The following is a 21,201-nucleotide window of genomic DNA, read 5'->3' as shown; positions in this document are numbered from 1 at the left end:
CAAATGCTGCTCCTCTCCTCACTGTCTCTGCTTGTTCTCATTAGCATTAGCATCCACAAATGCTGCTCCTCTCCACTCTCTGCTTGTTCTCATTAGCATTAGCATCCACAAATGCTGCTCCTAACCTCGCTGTCTCTGCTTGCTCCCTCGTGTTTTTGGTGTATTTGTACTCTGCTTGAATTCCAGTGGTTTTGTTTTTTTGCCAAAAAAAAAATCAAAATTTTACTTTTGAATATTTTCTTTTAATTATTTTGCTGTAACTACCTGATGCGTAACCTTATCTACTTTAGTGGCCAGAAAGTGGATTTTTCAGCGCATTCAATGCAGTTTTTCAAATCAAAAGTCAGATAAGCGCAACATATAAATTTAGGCAGATTTAAGTTTAGAAATCATACAACACAAACAATTATACATTTCTTTGCATCTATTCCAAAGTTTCACTCAAATTAATTTTACGTTTAATTACATTGGGTGAAGCATTTGAGAAGGCAGAGCACAGACTTCTCTTAGCCTGAGGTCCTAGAGATGAGCTCAGCTTGCTTACTGTCTGGCTTTGAGGAACTCCAGACTGTTTCCCATCTTAGTCTCCCAGATCCCCCATTGGTGGAATCCCCATGTCTTGTTTTGGGATTGATTACAATCCCTGTGTCTCATGGAGTTCCCTCAGACTGGTCCTATGACACTAGCGCGCTGTCTCCCTCCACAGACAAGCTGTGTTTCAACACCTTCCTCCAAAATGAGGACATGCAGGAGATCACCAAGCACTTTGTGGTGTGCCACGTCGATGCTCCCGGCCAGCAGATCGGCGCATCCCAGTTACCCCAGGGGTCAGTTCTTGCTCAGAATGAACTTTCTTTCCATTCCTGAATTGTCTGTTTGCTCTGGGATTGATTAGGATATATGTGGATCTCATTTAAAGGTACCAATACCCCACTATGGACCAGCTGGCAAGCATGCTGACCAGTGTGGTGCAACACTTTGGGTAAGTTCATGATGGCAGCCCTTTGTGGAGTCACATGCTTAATTTGGTCACTTAGACACACTGCATGCAGGTATGCTTAATTATTATGGCAGTGTTTTACAACCTGGTCTTCAGGGGCCCACAGCCTGTCCGTGTTTTTGTTCCCTCTACCGGGAACTATGAGGGAGCAAAAATATGGACTGTGGGGTAGGGAGATGGGAGGGAGCAAAAACATGGACTGTCAGGGTCCCTGGGGTCCAGATTGGAAAACACTGTATTACAGTTTTAGTATTTACCACTCTATTTCTGTATTTACTGCACATCACAATCTCTGTTTTCAGATTCAAGAGCATTGTGGGAATTGGAGTTGGGGCTGGTGCCTACATCCTGGCCAAGTTTGCTGTAAGGAGAGATGGAACATTTTCGCTTCATAAATCACTTTTTATTCCTTTGTTATTTTCATATTTTTCAACTCTCTAACCTCCCCCCCCCCCTTCTACCCCAGCTGATTTTTCCAGACCTTGTGGAGGGTCTGGTTCTGCTGAACATCGATCCCAATGGCAAGGGCTGGATTGACTGGGCAGCGACCAAGGTGTGTGCAGAATCACAAACATGCAGGCGGCATGCGATCTGTACTGGCTACAGGCCAGTTGCCGTTGCCTTGACAGCACCTCACGTACATACTGTAGGCCAGCTTTTACCACATGTATCCTCTGTTCCCTCAGCAGATGAAAACCAGCAGAGTCACATTTGTTCACAGATATCATACAGATGCTATGATGGTAGCCATTTTGTTTCAGGATTGACACAAAATGGCTGTCCTCAAATAACAACAATAACACTGCTCAACAAAGATTTTGGGGGTATTTTTCATACGTGAATTACTCGTTTAACCAGATGTAATTGTTCACAATTTGGCAGGATACTGGATCTGTCAGTTTTTCTAAACTCTTGCTGGATGTGTTGTCATAGCAGCACATCCAAATCCTCAAACCTGCTTGGAGCAGGTTTGTTCTACGTAAACAAAGATTAGCTCACACACTTAATCAGTGTCCGTGCATGGAAATCCGTTCAGTCATGGCCTAGCTATTCATGGAAGAGCGACCAATTGCAATCAGTGCACAACTAATAAGAAGGGAATTTCAAATTGAGAGGGTTCTGCGCGATCGGCAAGATCATTTATTGTTGCTGGATGATATTTTTTTCGAAAGATACCGCTTCAGCCGAGATGGAATATTGTATCTTAAAGATTTATTAGCTCCGTATAGTAGAAGTCCAACTAGGCAAAGTCAGGCTGTCACAGCCACACAGACAATGTGCATTGCCTTGAGATATTTTGCAAGCGGCACTCGGAAAATATGTCAAAGAGTGCAGTTTGCCAGGCAATTCGCAATTGTTTTTCTCGGACACCTGCGAGTGCAGGCAATTAAAGAGGCATTTTATGCCATTGCAGGTAATGTATACGCAATCAAATTACAGTTCTACTGTATAAAGAATTAAAAAATCACACTAATATTCTCATTACCCAGAATCTCCAAAGCCTTCTTCTTATTAGCTTCAAAAGGAATGTTTTATAAATATTAAAGATTTCCTACATTTCATATACATAAAATTAACATACTGTACACACACACACACACACATATATGAATGAAATGTCGTGTTTGTACTTCACTTACTTCACTTTAACTTGTTTCCATGTCCTGCATCATTGTGCTTGTACTTGATCTGTAATTGTGACAATAAAATAATAATGAAACACTGGAAACGTAATACTACATTCAAGTGTTAAATACAATAACTAAAAACTACTTACACATTTAATTTGTGGGACACTTTTTGCCAGCCGTCTTTTCTGGTTCGGCCCGCTTTTGATGCGTTTCCTTTAGTACATATTAAATCTTTGAATTCATGATACCCTCTAATGAAAGGTCCTGCTCGGATTGCGTGAGAAATTGTGCCCTGTTTTTTGACATTTTGTGGAAGCCAATGAGAGACTTGCCAATCACGTTTTCTAGACTTTCAGATTTCAGAAATGCACTCACAATTTTGCTATCACCCATAGTTTTTGAGTGATGTCATTTTTACTCTATATTGATAATATATAAATCCTCATTAAGAATATATGAGTAAATTAAAGATTCATTTGAAAAATGAATTTATTTCTATTTGTGAACAAATAGAAAGTGCCTTAAGTATATTTTGCCAGAGTTTACAGCTGTAACACATTTGGACATACTGAGGCAGGACTCTGCTCCCTCTCTGATATGGACAAATGATATCATGGCAAGTGGAGTCCCAGTATGCTTGCTGTCGTCTGCTGGACCCTTAAGAGGGATGTTCGTGAGGCCAAGTGCAGCAGAAAATCATACATTTCCACCTTTTAGATGAGTCACTTCCATCTTCCACATATACTGTAAATGTAAATGTAGCGTAAAGTTTAATTGTGTCACTCAAAATCCTTGCATGACAGGGAAAGTCTGATTAGATATGTGAATTCAGCACAAAAACACCTATTTTGATTCATGTGACAAAAAGAAAGTAAAAGTTTTTAACCGATGTAATAACAAGAAAACAACACCGACAGGAAGAATAATAGTAAATATGGATGATAATGAATATACTGTAGTAGGGCCGCATGGTGGCTCAGTGGGTCGTACCTCACCTGCAGGGTTAGTGGTTTGAGTCCCATGCCTGCTTGCTGTGTGTGTTCCTTTTCCCCTGGTGGTGAAGGTCTCACACAGATAGTTCATTCTCTGTGTGGATGTGCTTTGTGATGGAGTGTCATGCCGTATTGTACCCCTGCCTTGTGCCTTATGCTTACTGGGATAGACTCCAGACTCCTGTGGTCCTGTAATGGAGAAGTGTTTAGAATATGGATGTAAATAGTATGTCGTATTTACAATGAAACTTTACAATGACTTTATTGGATTAAATGTGTTCTGAAAGGGGCATAAAACACAGCACTAATTGAGCTACTCTGTTGCAGTGGGCTTTGAATTCCTCCTTATTTTCTGCTGACACAGTCGTGTGTATCTGTCTCCCGCTCAGCTGTCTGGACTGACCAGCGCTCTGCCTGACACCATCATGTCACACCTCTTCAGCCAGGTGAGGCCTCCATAGAGCACTGCAGCACGCCTGCTGGATTCCCAGGGATCTGCTGAGAGCTCATCCTCTGCCTCTTTCTGAGAGCTCATCCTCTGCCTCTGCTGAGAGCTCATCCTCTGCCTCTTTCTGAGAGCTCATCCTCTGCCTCTTTCTGCCCAAAGGAGGAGCTGATGAACAACACAGAGCTGGTGCAGTGTTACCGGCAGCAGATCAACAACACCATCAACCAGTTCAACCTGCAGCTCTTCTGGAACATGTACAACAGGTAGTACAGTCTGCGCAGTGCACTGTATAACACATATATAGTCAAACTGTGCATACAGGTTAGTAATAGAAAGGGTAATACAGTCATATACAGTCAGGCTGTACATACAGATTAATACTATAATAGGTAATACAGCCACATACTGTACTGTCACGCTGTACATACAGATTAATCATACAGCTGGTAATACAGTCACCTAGGCTGTACATACAGGTTAGTAATAGAAAGGGTAATACAGTCATATACAGTCAGGCTGTACATACAGATTAATACTATAATAGGTAATACAGCCACATATTGTCACGCTGTACATACAGATTAATCATACAGCCGGTAATACAGTCACATAGGCTGTACATACAGGTTAGTAATACAACGGGTAATATAGTAACATATTGTCAGGCTGTACATATGGGTTAGTAATAGAGAGGGTAATACAGTCACATACAGTCAGGCTGTACCTACTGGTTAGTAATGCAGCAGGTAATACAGTCACTTACAGTCAGGCTGTATATACAGGTTAATAATACAGTAGATACAGTCACATACAGTTAGGCTGTACTTACAGGTTAGTAATACAGCAGGTAATACAGTCACATGTTTGGAATACAACAGGTCGTATATAGTTTTGGAATATAACAGGTCACATACAATTTTAGAATAAAACAGGTCACATACAGTTAGGCCGTAGAGACAGTTCTGGAGTTACACACAGACAAACACACAAACACAGTCCTTCTGTAGTCACAGCTCAATTTGAGCTGATGTTTGCACTCTTTTGACTTGTGCTCCAGCCGTCGGGATCTGGAAATGAACCGCACGGGGTCTGCCTTGAATGCCAAGACCATTCGGTGAGACTCTCCCCTTCTCTGTTTGTGTGGCTCTGCAGAGGTGCCTCTGCATTCATATCGTCGTCTTCCAGTCCTTACAGAACTAGACATCCACTCTCGGGTGTTTAAAGTGCTTTTTCCCAACAGGTGCCCTGTCATGCTTGTTGTTGGTGACAATTCCCCAGCCGAGGAGGGAGTGGTATGTCCCTGTGCTCTGCCTTCATCATCTGCTCATCCTCCTCTTACTTCTCTTACTCCTCTGCTTCTCTCCGTCACCATCTTCCCCATTTCCATTCCATCTGAGGTTGGGATAGTGGCACCATCTTTAGTCTTCAATGTCAAGTTATGTCAAGCCCCTATATTGTCATTTCACACATGTGAAATGAAATTGCATTTTTTCTGGAGTAGTATACAGCCAGAACCAGTTGATTAAAATGGATTAAAATGAAAATGGAATAAAAAACAGTACACAACAATGCACAACAACAACCAATAAATAACAGAAGTAAATAATGCATGTAAACAGACTGCGAGTAACAGATAACAGAAGCAGGTTTGTGTAAATGAGCATCTATCAGTATTTATGGGGTAGGTGGGAGCTGGGAAGCCTGATAGCCTGGGGGAATCACTGCTGCACAGCTTATTGATGGTGGACCGAATGTTCTGGAACCTTCTTCCAGATGAAAGGGGGTGATCAGGCTGTTTGACAGGTGTGAGGGGTCACGTGTGACGGAGAGACCCCTGTTGCTGCAGCATTTGTTGTATATGTTCATAACGGAGGGCAGGGAGGTTCCAAAGGTCTCCTCTGCTGCCCTTACTGTTCACTGGAGGGTGTTGCGGTCTGAGGCTTTGCGGTTCCCGTACCAGACAGTGATGTAGCTGGTTAGGATGCTCTCTGTGGTTCCTCAGTAGAAAGCTGGACTGGAAGGGGAGGCGTGCTCTTCTCAGTCAGCGGAGGAAGTGCAGGCGCTGTGGTGCCTTCTTGGTCTTGGGGGTGATGTTGTTGGTCCCAGAGGGCTCATCTGATATGTGTGCTCCAAGGAACTTGGTGCCTTTCACCACTTCCACAGTTGATAGTCAGCAGAGAATGTACTCTACCCCAAGACAGGGCAAGGAACCCCCCAACTCCTACCTCTTTGGGAGAAAGGACAGGCAGAGTCCTCTCTGCAGACTGAGGAAAGACAGATGGAGGTCAGATTAACGTTCAGGCTCTTCCTCGGGGCGATGGGTGAGCAGAGAGCAGAGGGAGGGATGCGAGGGCAGGAGGGCTGACCAAGAACCCATGTCAACTGGGAATTGGGGCGTGACCGCAGGCAGCTGCACGGTCTGAGCTGCATACTGCATGACTCACCACTGCGCCAGCCTGCCGCATTTGGGTGGCCCACTTCTCCCTCCCACCACGCCTGCAGGTACTCTCCACCGCCTCCTTCTCCTGTCTTCCCTGTCTCTCCACTGTTTTCTCTCTCCTCTTCCCTGCATTTCTCGCCGTTCCCTGGTTCTTTCTTACCTCTTATGTTTGTTGTGTTTGTCCCTCGTCAAGGTCGAATGCAATTCCAAGCTGGACCCCACCAATACCACCTTTCTGAAGGTACAAGCGCCTTACGTTTCATAAAGTCAACCCAACAGTCTGATTAGACCAGTGTTTCTCAACCCCGTCCTCTGCCCCCCCCCCCCCCCCCCAGACTGTCCAAGCTGGGAGGGAGCAAAAACATGGGCAGAAACACTGGGTTAGACTAATTGAAATAATTTATGCCACTTTAATAAGCTGTAGATTTTTTGTTAGAAATATACTAGCAATATATTAGTACAAACCATCTAAAAATAAAAATACAGAGTATGAATTATATACACATCTTTCTCTCTTCCAATCACAGATGGCTGACTCCGGTGGACTGCCACAGATCACACAGGTTGGTTGACCCCCCCTTGTGTTTTCTACCCCTGATGCCTCTTCGTTACCCCTTTATACCTTACTTCCATGTGGTGAATGAACGCAGCGAGGAACCATGGAAAGGATGAATAAGTAGTCTGCGACGTGACGTTCAGGCCATCTGCCCATGGCCCGTGGCTGCCCGCACGCTGGCAGGGCTGCTCAGGCGCATTCTGTCCAAGCATGGTGTTGGGGGGGCGTCCATGGGCCATGTGTAAGGAGGTGTGCTTGTTTGTTTTTCAGCCTGGAAAACTGACTGAAGCTTTCAAATACTTCCTCCAGGGAATGGGTTACAGTAAGTACACAACCATGCTCATGGAAACACGAGTAACTGCATGTGTGAGAGAACATATTATGGTTCAGGACCCTTTATCTCTCTATTTTAAAGTGCTGAGGCTCTTAGGTGTAAATGGTGTTTCATGACTAACCTCAGGAGCTGGAAAAGCATGGCCTGTTTTAAGAAGATGGCAGGAGACGGGCAGACACCCCCTGCACCTGCGTGTCCAGCCCTCTGTCTGTCACCGTGAACTATTTCCTCTCCGTTCACATGGATGATGCCAGCTTCCATTTTGTCTAGCTGCTTTAGCTAGAGTCATAACATAGATTTTAAATACGATCTAGTAGTGCTGCTCATATGTGGTGCTGGAAAGCAGTATGGGCTTACTGGGTGACTGGAGTCTGTAACTGGGCTCTAGAAAGCCATAGTAACGCACAGTCAGTCACATATTTAAGGTTGCCCTGGAAATGGTACTTTTAGCATTAGCCTGTGTACCAATGAATCATATCCATTCACTGAAGCTGTGTACCAGGGAACCCTGTCCATTCAATGGAGACTTTAGCATTAGCCTATGTACCAGGGAACCCTGTCCATTCAATGGAGACTTTAGCATTAGCCTATGTATCAGGGAACCCTGTCCATTCAATGGAGACTTTAGCATTAGCCTATGTATCAGGGAACCCTGTCCATTCAATGGAGACTTTAGCATTAGCCTATGTATCAGGGAACCCTGTCCATTCAATGGAGACTTTAGCTTTAAGCTATGTATCAGGGAATCTTATGCAGTCAATGGAGCTTATTAAATTAGCATATATACCGGGGCATCATGACCAGTAAAAAGAGCTTTTAGTATTAGCATACGTACCCGGGCATGATAATTAGCCAACAGAACTTTTAGCATGAGGATTTGTACATGAGAACCATAATCAGCAAAGAGCTTTTACCATTAGCCTTTGTATCACTGTATCATATCCAGTTAATACAGCTTCTCTAGCAGGGAATCAGAATTAGGAAATGACACTTTTAGCATGAGTCTAGGCCTTCTACTCCAACTTTAATCAGATAATCAATTATGTTTTATGTGTGCTGTCTTCTCTTTGTGTACAGTATGTGTGTATGCTTGTGCTTGTACTGTGCAGTGTGTTTATGTGTACGTATGTTTTATGTGTGCTGTGCATTGTGTGTGCTTACACCATTTGATGTGTTGTGTGTGCCAGTGTGTGTGTGTGTGTGTGTGTGTGTGTGTGTGAATTATGTTTATATTACATTGTGGGGAACCAAATGTTCCCCACAATGTAATAAAAACCTCTTCTTTTGATGTTGTGGGAACCATTTTTCAGGTCCCCACAAAGATCTGTGAATGCAATCAAAAAACTAAAAGTGTCAAAAGTTTTGTATTTCATTTGATTACTTAGGGATTAAAGTAGGGGTTAAGGTCGTCATGTTGGGATTAGAGTTTTCCTCATAGAAATGAATGGGGAGTCCCCACAAAGATATAATTACAAACCTGTGTGTCCCTGTGTGTGTGGGCCAGATATACATTATATTGTGGAGATGAAATGATGAAAACTTGTTACTTTGACGCTGGGGAAACCATTTCTTCAGTCCCCACAAGGGGAAATTCAATTTTATAAAAATCCATTACTACAATCAAACACTAAAAATGCTATAAGTCTAGTATATTGTTTGGCTACTTATGGTTAAAGTTAGGGCTGGGTAGGGGTTAAGGTTGTCATTGTTGGAATTTGGGTTACGTTCCATTCAGGTCTGTGTGTGTGCATGTGTGCGTGTGTGTGCGCGTGTGCGTGTGTGTGTGTGTGTGTGCGTGTGCGCGTGTGTGTGTGTGCGAGTGTGCGTGTGTGCGTGTGCGTGTGCATGTGCGTGTGCGTGTGTGTGTGTGTGTATGTGCGTGTGTGTGTGTGTGCTAGGTGTCTAGCACTGTGTTGTCTCTTGTGGGCGGATGTGTTAATCTTACCCCTTTGTGTCTCCCCTGCTCCTTCTCTCAGTTGCTAATATAAAGGATCGAAGGTTGAGTGGGGGGCCAGGTACTTGCTCTTGTTTACTCGTCCCCCCTTCCTGTTGATGTGCTCCACCTTCCACGCCCAGGCATTTTGCTCTCACAGTGCTTCTCTCAACTCCATTTTCCCTTGTGGTAGTGCTCGTTCCTACTTGGTCCGTGCTTTATTGTCCATATGGTAGATCTTCAGATTCGTCCTGAAAAGCCCCCTTCAGAGCACCCCCACCCCCACCCCCACCTCCAGGTCTGCATTGCATGGTGTCTGGATGGACCAGAAACCCAATAGCTGGGAGGCTGCTTCACAGCACTGTGTCGCACCATGTTTCATAAAACGCTGCTGGTTTTATGAATGTTTGCATGTGGAGGGAGTCCCATGGGCTGGCCTTTCATAGGGCCAGATGGGAGAGATTTCCATGCATTGCCGGGAAAGCAGTAAAACGCCCCATGCCATGTCCCCGGCAGCCCCCGCCCTGTTATTCTCACACTTTGATGCAGGATACTGAATTACGAGCTGTGCCCGTACCAGCAGTATGCGTGAATATGTAGACACAGGGCCACCCACCTGTGGCCGCCTCAGCAGTTGTGAATTCGATTTTTTTACTGTTGTATTTTTCTCCTGTCCATTTATAAGCTGCTGCTGCACTAAGCATGCATGCTGCTCTCCTGCCTGCTCTCCCTTCGGGGAAGTAACAGAGTCACGTGTTTTTACGTTGGCCCCGCCCCCCACAGTGCGGTGTTCCAGTGTCTGACCCTTGTCTCCGTTACCCTTGCCAGTGCCCTCAGCCAGCATGACCCGCCTGGCGCGCTCGCGGACGGCCTCCCTGACCAGCGCTGGCTCCGTGGAGGGCTCACGGTCCCGCCCCTGCACCCACTCGGACAGCAGTGACGGCGTGGGTCAGCTCAACCACACCATGGAGGTCTCCTGCTGAGCCCCACGGGGGGCCTTACCAGGGGTGGGGGTGTCATTAGAGACGGCTGCCGGCCTCATCTGTTTTCCTCGACACACTCCTTTCCTCCTTCCCTTCCTCACTCCCTCCCTGTTTCTTCCTTGCTGTACTCCTCTATGAATACTTCTGTTTGTAATGTCAGGACATGTTTTCCCCATTTTGCCCGTTGTCCCCTCGACACGCAGACCCACCATTCCCTGCTGCCTCATGCTCTCTCTATGCCTGCTTCTTGTCCCTTTAACTTCCTCTGTATTGCTGTTGGGGGTGGGGGAGGGGGGATAGAACGGTAATGCACAAATGTGAACCTTTCTGAAATTCCTGGGGTGATGCTCATCTGAAACTACACAGCAGTGTGTAAGGTTCTCTCTCTATCTCTCTCTCTCTCACACACACACACACACACACACACACAAGATGTCAAAGTTTCTGATAGAGTCAGGCAGCTTCCCCGAGGGCTATACTGTAGCAGTAACCTCTGGAGTTCTCAGCAGGCCTGTTAGAGGCCGCTGAGCCATTCTGTAGCACAGATTTCACATCCTGGGTTGATGGTGGAGGTGCAGACGTGTGAGCATGGCGCACCCTGTGTGTGCCCAGGCCTGGGAACATTACATGTTGGCAGCGACCCTGTATTTCAGTGCTTTCCTATGAAAGCCTGACATCATTCACGAAGCATAGCATCACATTAACATGTCATAATGTATCAGGACAAGGAACACGGCGTCACCGAGCAAGACAGCCACGTTCGAAGCGTGTGACCCTGGTTGGAGATGTAGTCACTGAGGCGTGAAGATCAGAGGTTTTCATCCTTCGTCATAAGTTGCTGCATTACGTTGAACTCGGACCATTGCAATGGAAATCGTTGACACAGTCATGTCACAGACTAGGGCGTGGGACAAACGCATGGCAGGTGGATCAGAGAAAGGGGTCGGTCTCTGTGACATACGAATCCATAACATCCCGCCTCCATATCTCCACCTGCAGAAGAACTTACGTGGTATTGGACCCAAGGAGCTCCCTGGTGCCAGTGGGTCTACACAGGGATGTGTGTTGCCACAGATGGGCAGGCCAGGGTCTCCACTACAAAGACAATCACCTTCCCGCTCAAACCAAACCGGGCCTTGGAGCCACGCAGAACTCACTGGCAGCAGGGAGTTCCTGTGGGTCAGTGCCGGTCCAACAGCCCCTTCCCCTGTAGTACCTGGTCCTTACTACAATGATCATACCAAAGCTAGGCCCTTGAATAGTGGCTGGGCACTACAGGAGAACTGGAGTGTGTCCGCATGCATGTTTGCTATTGTCCGGCAGAAGAACACCATCATTCCCATTACAAACATCATTCCATGACACATTATAGGGAAACAACTTAATGGCCATAAGCTTGCAACATCAAGACATATTTAGACTTTCTGTGAGGGCGGAGAACTTTGGACAATGTTTCACTGAATTAAAAATACACATTACCACACTAGAGGCATAAAATCTTTACTGCCCTTGGTGATTTAGAGAAATATTCTCAGTTGTATTTAGTATGAAAATTGTGGCGGTTTTCTTACCACAAATGTGTCAGTGTATACAGTATATCCTGATCACAGGCTAACTTCTCCAACACAGGAAGCCACGTTCATACAGGATTCACTATCACCATCTTTCACTTTCAGAACAGTTTTTCCCAACCTGGTCCTTGGGGACCCCTGATGGTCCATGTTTTTCGTCCCTCCCTCCCACTCTACCAAAATGATGGACTGAAGGTCTCCGAGGACTGGGTTGGAGAACACTGGCATAGACCATCTTAGCCTGTTGTTCTTGATGACATGCTGGACTGAGTCACAAATTTCACACATTGTCATTTCATTCATTTAAGAGGCTTCAGGACTGTCAGCACCATGTGTTCATTTATCAGCCCTCACATTCATGTCACGCTACAGGGACCGACTTGGAGATGTGGGTCTGTTCTTTAAGGAGTTTGTGGAGATGCGACATTGAGTCATGATAAAAACTGCTGGACACACGAACACAAACAAGATTCCCACTGACTTTAGTAAGTCTCATTTTGCTGATAAACTTGGCTCTCTTAGCAGGTGAAAGGATTGTGATTTGGTTATTTGGTGTTTTGTCATACCGTAAGATCCTTATCACTGCCATGCTATTCTCAAACCACTGCACACTTCTGACCCTGTTAGAGTGCCCAATAAATGATTAAAATACAGTCGCAGGTCTTTATTAAAAGTAGTCTTCAGTCATCTGTGCTGTCATTACAGCACCAGTGCTGTGAGCTTCGCACCAGACAGGCGATCACGAACAGGATGACAGCCGCTCCTCAGCTGCATCCCTAACCTGATGCTGCTGCTTTAAGAAGCTCTACGTAAGGCTATGAAATCATGTGACTCTGTGTTAGCATGGTGTTTAGTGAGATTAAGGACTCGGTGGAGAGCACTTGCTGCTGAGCAGGCCTCAGTGCCACCTGGAGGTCCCTGTCCCACCCAGTAGGAGGTGGGGCCCTGATCAGCTGTCAACTGGTGCGTTCTTCCTTTCCAGGCCATTTTAGTCCCACATCTGTCTGAATGTTGATCGTAAAGTGACGCCCTCGAAAGCAGGGGGTCTGTTCCAGCAATCTGTCTACTGGGCAAACATTTGTGTCTGCAAGGGGTGCAGCTTTATGGAGCAACTCACTCCAAGCTTGGAATGTAAGGCAACATCCAACTTCACTGCCTCCCCCCAAATTGTTGGTGCCCCGCCACTCACAGACACATCTCTCCCAAAGAAGGGCTATTAGCTAACGTAACCACTTAGCAACCCAGCACCAGTTCACAGCTGCCAGGATCGCTAAGAGAGAGTCTCTCGCTAAGTGGTCTTAGTGGTACCTACTGTACATTTCTCTGAGAGACCGTGACTGTCATCTGCTCACGAGAAACTGACTGCTATGCCCTTGTTTAAATAGCCCTTGAATGCAGAGGTTTGGGTCTCCTCTGTGACCATAAGCCATGCTTCTAACAGAGCCCTGATTGCTCCAGTGCTCCCTGTCACCCTGTAATGGTGACTTTATCCTCAGTGGTCCTGTGTCAGTGTCGCTGCCCCTCTAATACCTGAGCTCAGCCCAGACTCTCTGCTAGCCCATTATCACTTCTCTGGTGTACTACATTTGCCAAGAGTGTAATTCAGCAGCAAAATGTTTCCCCACCCTGGTGTCAATGTTGCTGCCTCCTCGTTGCTGTTTTGGTTGGACACAAGGACCTGTTAACTGTTAGAACCAGTGATTAAGGATGTCAAGATCTTCATTCAGACATTGGGGGATGAGTAGGGCCAGAGGTACTTGAGGAGGAATTAAGGAAATTGCTTGGCTGTTGAAAGTGAGCTGGTTTATTTCAGAGGTGCTGGGTGCCGGATGGGAAGGGGGCTGTTTGTTTTCACTGTCAGACCAGGAACCAGGTTTTATGTGCTAATGTTTTGGTCCTTGTAAGTGATCCATCAGGAGAACTGAATAGCCTGTGGCTCTTAAAACTATATACGCTGTGGGAGGGGGTGTACAAATCAGTGTAAATAATGCAGTAATTATACAGTGCTAAAGCAAAATGGCTATTAGCTCAGTCCTGTAAACACATTGTAGGTATCTACTGCTGAGTTCCAGGTGGAGGATATTCTGTCCAGGACCGTCTGTTTGAGAGACAGACAGGTGCAAGGCAGTCTGTGTGAGGGACAGACACATGCAGAATGGTCTGTGTCAGGGACAGATGGGTGCAGGATGGTCTGTGTGAGGGACAGACAGGTGCAGGACAGTCTGTATGAGTGATAGACAAGTGCAGGATGGTCTGTATGAGTGACAAACAGGTGCAGAACAGTCTATATGAGGGACAGAGAGGTGCAGAACGGTTTGTGTGAGGGACAGAGAGGTGCAGAACAGTCTGTGTGAGGGACAGACAGATGCAGGAGAGTCTGGGTGAGCAACACAGATGCAGGATGGTCTGTGTGAGTGACAGACAAGTGCAGGATGGTCTGTGTGAGCAAAAGACAGCTGCAGGATGGTGTGTGAGTGACAAACTGCTGCAAGACAGTTTGTGTGAACTACAGACAGGTGCAAAAACGGTCTGTGTGCTTGACTTCTGGAGAGCTGAGTCCCAAATCCGATTAGCTGGCTGACTGTAAAGAACACATTATACACACATGACCCGATTGAAGCTCTAACACATTGCCAGTGTGCCCTAACCCTCTCCTGCCTAGGCCTGGGCTCTACTGTCCACGCTCTCTCCTAGCTTTAGATACCTGCTGTGTTTAAGACAAGCTGAATAAGAAAGGTAATACAATGTAAACTAGTGCAGAATTCTAACAAATACCACGTCTTCTTCTCTGCCCTCCTTGAGGTCCTTTGTTTTTATATTATAAATAGTATTATCCAGTGGTTTAACTGTTTCTGTGGGGTGTTATTATTACTCTTATTGTTACTGATCATTGTTACTATTATACTTAGAGACTATTTTGTATTGAGCAATAAGTTGTGGTGTTCTCTAACTGTCCTGTTGTGTGGGCGTCTCCCAGAGCTTCACTCCGCCCACAAATAGTAGTTCTCACTGTAACCTGCTTTAACATAATAAATTTAAAAGGTGTGAACATGAATATAACTTTGCCGTTACTTATACATGTACTGAACATAATCAAAAATAAAGACATTTCTCGCAACGTCTTTTGTCTGTCACAGAAATTAGCCTTATGATACGCTGACCTCACAACAAGTATTTTGCACTCACACAAAATACAGAATATTGCAGAAAAAAACTGCAACCATGATATTTTACATGGGTAGCAGAATGGCTTAACAAACATACCCTGTATTATAGACCATCTCCTACATGCTAACCTCACAACAGAGTTAGGAGCTATGATGCTGTGGAAAACTGGGCCCAATGGGAGCAGGGCTCCTGTATCTGGTGGCGACTTAGTCATCCTCCAAGAGCATCCTCATGCGGGCACCATGCTGCAGGGTGTGTCAGAAAGATACAGTCATGAGGGAGACAGCAGGAAACAGGCAGTTTGAGGGCCCGTTACAGGGGTGGGCAAGGCCCTCATGCGATATTGGAGAATATTTAAGAATTACTACATTTTGTACTGTAAAATATAATGAAACAGTATCAATAGATGGATCTCATGGTGTAGCCATCTTCTTCTACTCTTAATTCTGCCAGCATTAAGGAAAGACAGAGGTCTTACCAAGCAATAAGAAAAGTGAAGGAGTCACTCTTCTTCAACTGTGAAATATTCAAAGAAAAAAAGATTTTAAGCACTCTTACTCTGATATTTAACATGTGTTATATAATATAAAATAAAGATATTGATTCCATACTACAAGTATAGTGTGTTCATTTACAGAATCATATAAGGCTGTTCCCCTTAGCAAGAGTCAGAAAACAGCGCAGTGGAATCTGAGACCGTCCCAGTGGGTGTTCATCTCTTTTGATATTGACTGGTGTGTGGCAGACTTCCACCACATATCAGCTGAAGTCTCTTCTTGACAGTCCACTTGTCGGACTGATAGCACGGACTCTATACATTCATATATGGTGTTTAATTTACTACCCATCAATGAGTGTGACACAGTGTGACCTAATTCATGTACTGTGTGCCATTATGGCTTCCACATCCTGAATGACACTCATGATTATTCTACATGCCTCCTGCAGCCATGTGTTCCTCAGCCTAGTCTGATGCTTTCCAGCAGAAGGAAGCCCTGATGCTAAAGACAATGTTTCAATTTGCAAGTGTTGAGACAGGCATGCAGGGGGCACCAATGTGCAGCGTGTGTGAGATGTGACTCAGTAGGACTCTTGTCAGAGTAATGAGAATGCTGCTGTCTGCGACGAATACGTGAAGGAGTTTGAGGGCGTGGCCAAGCTGATGGCCACTTGCTGGGAGCTGCGGGCACAGGCACGACGGAGCAGACCGACCTCTGGGTCTTCTTGTGTTTCAGACAAGCGGAACAGATGGGCTGCTGACTGGCTGGCCGTTGCATTCTCCTGCTCTGATGGACGGTGCTGATTTATTTTTTGAGCGATCGCAGTGGTGTCCTTGGCCAGCTTGAATTAATGAGCAAATATTTTGCTGTCCCAGACTGGCACTTTTGGATGTTTATCATGGGACCTCTGTGCTACCTTGGGGACATGCTTGTCACATTAATCATCCAGGACCTGCTGACGGTGCAGAAGCTGTCTCAGATCCAGACCATGACTGAGAATATAACTAAGCAGCAGCATTCAGCCTCTGAAATCCAGGAGCCCCAATCATGCCCTGCACCTCTAGCAGATGGGGGAGACCCTCTCACCACAAAATGCTCAAAGCAGGCAGTTTGAGGAAGAGTGACTCCTTCACTTTTCTTATTGCATCCAAGGGGACAATTAGACGCACCGAAAACAACATGTCCTAACAAACCTTTACAGATCATCACAACACAAACATTCGCAAAGACAGGAGCTCTGTTATTCCTCATCAAGCATCATTTCAGCGAGCAGCCCTTGGGTCATTCCCTGAAGTAACCAGTTTGGCTTTCTCACTTTATAACACAAAGCAGAAGCCATTTCAATGGTTTATCCAGGCATTTTCTCTTCTGTGTACCCAACTGTTGCAAGTCTTGCGCTACCTTAAATTCAGCCAATTCTCTGTGTTGAAAAATAACGAAAACTCACTTGCAAATAACTACATACATTTATATCAAACACTGCGTGTGTGTGATATGCTGGAATCCCATCCAGAGTGGTTCATGCCTTGTGACTGATGCTCCATGATGAGCTCCAGGCACCTCACAACTGACAGTAAGCAGTTTGAACATCGATGGATTTGCACTCTCTCTGTCTACTGTATGTCTGGATTGAATCCTGTAATGCCCCGGTCCCATATGTCATTTCCCAGTTCGACCAGTGGGTGTTGCTGGTCTTCCAATCTCCCGCTATTTCCCAGGTTGTTAGCAGCTAGTATTTTCCTGTTCCCCTGCCTGTTGCCTGGCTTAATGGGCTAAGCAGGTGGCTTTACCCGATCTCAGCCTCAGCTATTTGTGTTTTTGACCGTTTTTTCTTTGTGTTCTTTATCTTGTTTTCTACCCACCCCTGGTGTTGATCCTCTGTCTGTTAATTGACCTCACCTACTCTTTGTTGCCCTTAGTTTGTAATAGTTCACACTTGCCCCTAGTTAGCCCTTGATATCTGTGAGTATTTAATTGCCTGCCCATCGTTCTGTTCCTTAGTCAGTCATTGTGGCTGTTTGGCCTGTGTTGCAGTATTCAGCTACTCCTCTGTGTCAGTAGCTGTGGTTATCTCCCAGTCTTTGTGGTCACTATGTGGTCACTCTTTAATTAGTTCCTATTTTTCCTGTTTTGTTTTGACCCCTTCTGGTCCTTTTTTGTGGTTCCCCCTTCAGGTTCTGTTTAGTTCTCTGTATGCTTTGAACCGTTCTGTGGATGGTCCCTCCCTTCTTTTGTGATGCCCTGCTGTAACAGTCTATCCATCCATCTTCTAACCCATTAATAGTAGAATTCTTCAGTAGCAAAATGGTGTGTGTTAATCTTCAGGATGGTACTCAGAAGGACAGGTGGACTGAGACAAAATTCACATTCATTTTTATTCCAAGTTGCCAGGTACACAAGTGTCAGGCAATATCTACACACACATTCAAATAGCACAGTGAATTTGAAGTGCATGATGTACATGAAATGGGGAGCCAGACTTCAGTATATCTTACATTAAATCTGAACGTTGCACTGTGGATTGCTTGTTTCACTGTGCAGGAGTGTCCTCCTCTGGCCGCTCGTGGAATAGCCAGCTCTATAATGTACTTGTATCATCTGGAGCGTAAGCAGAAATCAGACTCTTAAGCACATTAGTACATTCAGAATGAATATAAACTGAAACTTAAGCACTACAGAGAGCTAGAGAGTACTTCCGTAGAATGCAATAAGAGCCTTTGAGCCCCCATTAAAACCGGCAATGAAGAGGTGTCTGATTCTCTCAGATTTAAGATAGAAAGCTGCATTATTTGCCATCCATCTGTTTATTTGGCTTCTTTGGCGTGGGAGGTTATATCTATGATGGGGAGGGATTCCGGAGCCGCTGGAAGGCATGCGCTCCACAGGGGGGCGCTCTCCACATTGCTCCCCATTCCTGAGTTGCTGTGCTAGTGTCACATGGCTCTGTCCAGTTCTTGCCCACACCATCGTTAGGCTCACTGGTGAAACTGTCATAGGCAGGCTGTGGAAAAACGTGCTCAGACCAGCTAACGGAGACTCAGACACCACCTCCCATAATTGCATACGACGGATGCTTTCTGGAGTTAGCCAGCAGAGGGCGCACTCGTCCACACAGCCTTCTCATCAGATTCCAGTTAACATGCTTCAGCTCCAGCCATCCATCCGTCCATCAATGCCACTAACCCAGAACAGGGTCACAGTGAGAGTGTGGATTATCTCAGGGGACACCCTGAATGGGATATCAGTCTACTGCAGCTCTCACACATTCTGTGGGTTCCATAGAGATGTGGGTGTTGGGATTTCTGCTCCAATGTCAATTCCAGTGAAAAAGTAGGATGCAGACTGAAGACTAGGGGGCAGATGTACATACATTAGACAGTGCAGCATAAACTGCATCTTAGCCAGTCTGCAGACAGCGCACACTCTGCCCTGTCATTTAACGTTGGATGCAGCTCCTGAAATAATGCTATCTACCACAGATTTAGCAACAGGGCTTTTGGAGATGCATGATTACTTGAAAGCATTATTTTAATTTCTTTTACAGCAAATTATTGGCACATTTTTGTCCCCCAATTCCTTTAATTTCAACTAGAGTTCCAAGCATTTACAATAAACAGCACATGTCATATTTTGTCAATATGCTACCATTTTCTTCTGTGTTTTACTTATATTTAATGTATGGTATCCCCAACAGCCATGGCTAACAACTCCGGTTAACAACATACTGTAGTGACTGCAGCTCAGCAAAACTACAACTGATTGCACATTCTGACTAGGGCATGATACAGTGGAATAATAAAACAAAGTTGTTTGTTCAGTATGTTTCTTCTCATTCCAATAGCTGAAAAAAATTGTTCATTTAACCGTCACTTTCTTATTTACGCTCATGGTTCAATCTATTTTTTACAGGGTAGAATAAATTGTTTGCATTGAGGCAACTTCAAATATTTAGTGTGATCGATTACTTCAAATATTTTAAGTTGATTCAACATTTCCAGCATTTAATTGTTTTCAGTGTTTACAGAGCACAGAGATCAAACACCTGCCACATATTTGTATGTCTTTTAACTCTTTTTCCCTTTTTGGCTCGTCAGTCAGCTTCCACACCTCGGCCTAGCATGTCTCTAGCTGAAACCATTTGTAATCATGCACAGACACACAGTGATTAACACTCTCTTGAAAAGGTATGTAGTTGAGGGTATGTGATGCAGGCACTATATACTCATCTGTTCTCCAAGGGGTTTCACCTCCTGCACCAGTCATTTCATGCGAACGGCCTGCTGCTGGCAGCCCAGTAGAGTCATCATCCTAACACAGAGGGTAGCAAATGGGATGCGAGCAGGAGGCAATCATGCAGAGGCTGGAGGCAATCATGCAGAGGCAGGAGGCAGGGTGCCCAGAGCCGGTGGAAGGCGGGGCCTCCAGCTATAAACTGGTAAGGCAGGTAAATCACATAGCACCACAATCAGCATCCACTTATGCAAAACCATGCTATACTCAGTTAGTATGATTCAAAGAGCAGTCGGGGGTCCGACTCCTGACTCTGCAACCGATGATGGAGAGAAAGCAGCAGATGGGTGGAGACAGAGGGGTGGAGGGAGAAGGGTGGAGGCTGAGGGATTATGCTGACATGCTGGAGTGACCAAGCTGTGAACGGGGCAAGTCACTCACATGTGCTGCAGCAGGCAGGTAGCTTCAGGACAGTCCCTGGTTTTAGTCCCTCCCCCCCCTGTAGACCGACAGCACAGTCAGCACCCCCACCACACCCACGTCATGCTGGTGACCATCACTGACCACATTCCTCTGTATGATCAATAACACACACTTTCCCTACTACTCCATACCATTAAGCGCCATGTGAATATTTAATATCTTTGAGCATGCTTCTAACACAAGCTGACTGATGAATGAAGCTGATTCATTACTGTGTGGGTCTCTTCAAACCATATGGATGAACTGATGAGGTAAGGGGATATTGTTGGATATTGTATGTGGGAAGAGGTGTGTGCATGGGGCAAGGAGGGCTCCACACCCGAATCTGTCATCCAGCAGCGCGTCATCGGTTAGACTGCATTGTACTTAGATCTGGACGGCTTCATGGTTTGCACAGGCCAGGGATGCCTTATACAGAGCACACAGTGACTGGTCCTTCAGCTGCGGACAGAGAGCGATACGGACACACTGTGAATCCCAAGCCCAAGATGTACTGTTAAAGTCCCTTATCTCACAGAAACAGACCCTGACTCTGCATGACATACATTAATTTGCATCGCTGTCTCTGGCCTCATCCCCGTAAAAAACACACGAACCAGCATGACTGTTTGTGTATGCCCTGATTGAAATATATCAAACTAATTTATAAAACTTTGCGTAAATTGTATCATGAAAGTGTAGGTGCTGTGCCAGAGCATTTGGGAGATATTGATGTGGTACGTGAGACTTAAAATGAGTGAATTATAAGTTCATCTGGACCATTGAGCTACTATATTTGTCAATGCCATGCTGGCATCACGGATGACTTGCACATTAATAGATTGAGAAAAACAGCTTGATTAGCCCTAGGTGCTCCTATCACAGTCTGAGTGTAGTAGATTATTTCGATTACATTAGAGAAACTGGAAATGTAGTATTTATGTTTGCCTGTT

The 21,201-nt window shown here is 45.3% G+C and overlaps 1 protein-coding gene across 7 annotated transcripts in view; it reads left to right on the top strand.

The window, feature by feature from the left end:
* ndrg4 (NDRG family member 4) overlaps positions 1–15,006 on the top strand; it is a 34,914-nt gene extending 19,908 nt beyond the window's left edge. For 5 of the 7 annotated variants that reach the window (XM_023841659.2, XM_023841657.2, XM_023841658.2 and 2 more), the window contains 13 exons: positions 707–827; positions 920–982; positions 1,303–1,363; positions 1,467–1,553; positions 4,013–4,069; positions 4,231–4,334; positions 5,129–5,185; positions 5,312–5,363; positions 6,705–6,752; positions 7,039–7,074; positions 7,338–7,389; positions 9,378–9,416; positions 10,163–15,006. In XM_023841659.2, coding sequence (XP_023697427.1) covers positions 707–827; positions 920–982; positions 1,303–1,363; positions 1,467–1,553; positions 4,013–4,069; positions 4,231–4,334; positions 5,129–5,185; positions 5,312–5,363; positions 6,705–6,752; positions 7,039–7,074; positions 7,338–7,389; positions 9,378–9,416; positions 10,163–10,317 — 932 coding nt within the window. In that variant the 3' untranslated portion in view covers positions 10,318–15,006. The remainder of the gene's footprint in view (positions 1–706; positions 828–919; positions 983–1,302; positions 1,364–1,466; positions 1,554–4,012; positions 4,070–4,230; positions 4,335–5,128; positions 5,186–5,311; positions 5,364–6,704; positions 6,753–7,038; positions 7,075–7,337; positions 7,390–9,377; positions 9,417–10,162) is intronic. The other 2 variants (XM_023841656.2, XM_023841662.2) reach the window with 1 other exon arrangement.
* The last annotated feature ends 6,195 nt before the right edge of the window (positions 15,007–21,201 follow it).

The sequence above is a fragment of the Paramormyrops kingsleyae genome, chromosome 13 (genome assembly GCF_048594095.1).
Source record: "Paramormyrops kingsleyae isolate MSU_618 chromosome 13, PKINGS_0.4, whole genome shotgun sequence".
Lineage (NCBI taxonomy): Eukaryota > Metazoa > Chordata > Actinopteri > Osteoglossiformes > Mormyridae > Paramormyrops > Paramormyrops kingsleyae.
This window is presented reverse-complemented; position numbering and strand designations above follow the sequence as displayed.